General features: G+C 34.6%; 1 protein-coding gene across 1 annotated transcript; it reads right to left on the bottom strand.

Annotated features, from left to right (window-relative positions):
* Positions 1-1,334: 1,334 nt before the first annotated feature.
* On the bottom strand, positions 1,335-1,808 carry LOC131009875 (uncharacterized). The gene has a single exon (XM_057937279.1). The coding sequence runs from the start codon at positions 1,806-1,808 to the stop codon at positions 1,335-1,337; it is 474 nt and encodes a 157-aa protein (XP_057793262.1).
* Between the last annotated feature and the right edge of the window lie 381 nt (positions 1,809-2,189).

Genomic DNA, 2,189 nt, shown 5'->3' with positions numbered 1-2,189 from the left:
GGGGAAAATTCATTTGAGACTGTCTCATGAAATAGAATGCCTCGTGAAATAGATGCTTAAAATGGTTTTCTCGGAAAGAAACATACTACTATTAATTTTGGCATCAAATGTGAACTTTTTCAAGGAGAAAGTTGTACTACTCTTTTGAACATTACTCTCAATTAAAAGACTATAACTCATCAAGTATTTTTAGGGAGAAAAATTATCAGTTTCCATAGAAAACTAATACTCTTGACCTATAAATATTGCACTTTGAGTTGATGTACTTCTTATTTGGGCTGGGTTGAGTGGTATTAGCCAGCTAGGACCAATTTCACATAACTTCATCTGTGAGGCCGCTCATATAAAGTTTTAATTATTTAATATTTTGTACTTAATTTCCTGGTAAATTGTTAGATTTCAAGAAATATAAAATTGATCCAATATAAAATACTCCCTCTATTCCTTAAAATTTTGCATTTATTTCATTTTTGGTACGTCCCCCGATATATGTATTTTTTTTGTTTTTAAACAATATCCCACATAAAATTTAGACAATTTTACCCTACAACTCACACTTACTTACCCATAATTAATTTAACAAATACCCTCAACGTAAAATCCTTTATTCACTATCAATACACTCAACAATTTTTTTTGTTAAAATTCATGTTAAAAGACTTCCAGCATATATCTAAATATGTTGTGAATGAAATAAGGGTCTAACATTTATGAGACTATGAGAGTGTTAAAGTGATTAAATTGGAGAAAGGGATCCACATTTTATAGGATTATATGAAATATTTTTACTAAAAAATAAAAAGGGATGCTAAATTGGGACACAAATAAAAATAAAAATAAGGATATTAAATTGTGGGACAATGACGTATATTTTAGGAATTAAAATGCTTTCTTTTAAAAGTTAATTATATATGTCTAAATCACGTACCACCACTAACTGTTTTGCTAGATGATACTGTCTCACTCTAACTTACTTCTTTTGGGTACGGAGATTAAGAAATTTAGTGTGATACACATCAATTAAATATATATATATATATATATATATATATATATATATATATATATTTTATCAGAATGGAAAACGAACCTATTCTAATAAGACGTCCCAAAAAAGAAAACGAGTTTATTAGAGTGTGACGGAAGGGAGTAGTTTGTTTTTAAATTGCTACCCCGTGTGCATGCCTAAAGATCCATGTTTCCAATTTTCTTTTGCTTCAGGACGTGTAGTTGGCTAGTTGCCTTTGGTGTAGGTATTAGCTTTTATGTCTTTTTTTTTTTATCAGAAAAAGATAATATTATATATAAATATGGGGTACCAGAGATACCGAAAGTTACAAAATAAGATGAGAGATGCTTTTTGTCATCCAATCGTGAAAGTTAACTTCGCCCTCCATCAAGTCGAAGATTTTGCTCCAACTCCACAATCTAGCTTTAAGACCTCCTACCATCTTATCAATCTCCCAATTCTTCATCTCGAATCTATTTTCATTCCTCCATTTCCAAATAAGCCAAATGGTGCATGCCCAAAGAACCGAGAGGAACTTCGAACTGATCTTCCTCGTCCCAAGGTTTGAGAAGGCTTCAAAGTGTGCTTCGAGGTTGTCGGGTTGAACTGAGGCAACTCCCACCCATTTTTGGATTTCATTCCACACCATTTCTGTCTTCGGGCATCGGAGGAAAAGATGTTGAGCTGATTCCTCCTTCTGACAGCATGCATTACACGAAACTTCCTCTTCGCCAAGTGGAATCCTCCTTTTCACCAAGTTGTCACAGGTTGGCAGACGGTTTCTCAGGATTCTCCACATTGTGGCTTTCACCTTTTGGGGAGCGCTAATCTTCCATGCTTTCGCATATCTCTCCTTGAGGCTTACTCTTATTGTCTCCACTAATCAGCTTTCCTTAATTATTTTATAAGCTGTCCTCGTGGTGAAAACTCCCTCTTTATCTGCTAGCCATTTCCATCCGTCGTCTACACCTGCATAAAGATTGACATTGGCAATAACAGCGGACAAATCATTCACCAACAGAACTTCTCTATTGAAAAGTTCTCTCCTCCAACTCCAATTCCACTCCCAAGAGTTCCCCACCCAAGAACCCATATCACTGATGAAAGCTTCCTTTTGAATGCTAAGGTTGTAAAGTCTCGGAAAACAAAGTTTCAAAGGTTTATTCCCCACCCACCTATG

The sequence above is a fragment of the Salvia miltiorrhiza genome, chromosome 2 (assembly GCF_028751815.1).
Source record: "Salvia miltiorrhiza cultivar Shanhuang (shh) chromosome 2, IMPLAD_Smil_shh, whole genome shotgun sequence".
Lineage (NCBI taxonomy): Eukaryota > Viridiplantae > Streptophyta > Magnoliopsida > Lamiales > Lamiaceae > Salvia > Salvia miltiorrhiza.
This window is presented reverse-complemented; position numbering and strand designations above follow the sequence as displayed.

Bases quoted from the DNA above. Each gene is read 5' to 3' on its own strand.
- LOC131009875 (XM_057937279.1), bottom strand. From the start codon at position 1,808: ATGTGGAGAATCCTGAGAAACCGTCTGCCAACCTGTGACAACTTGGTG.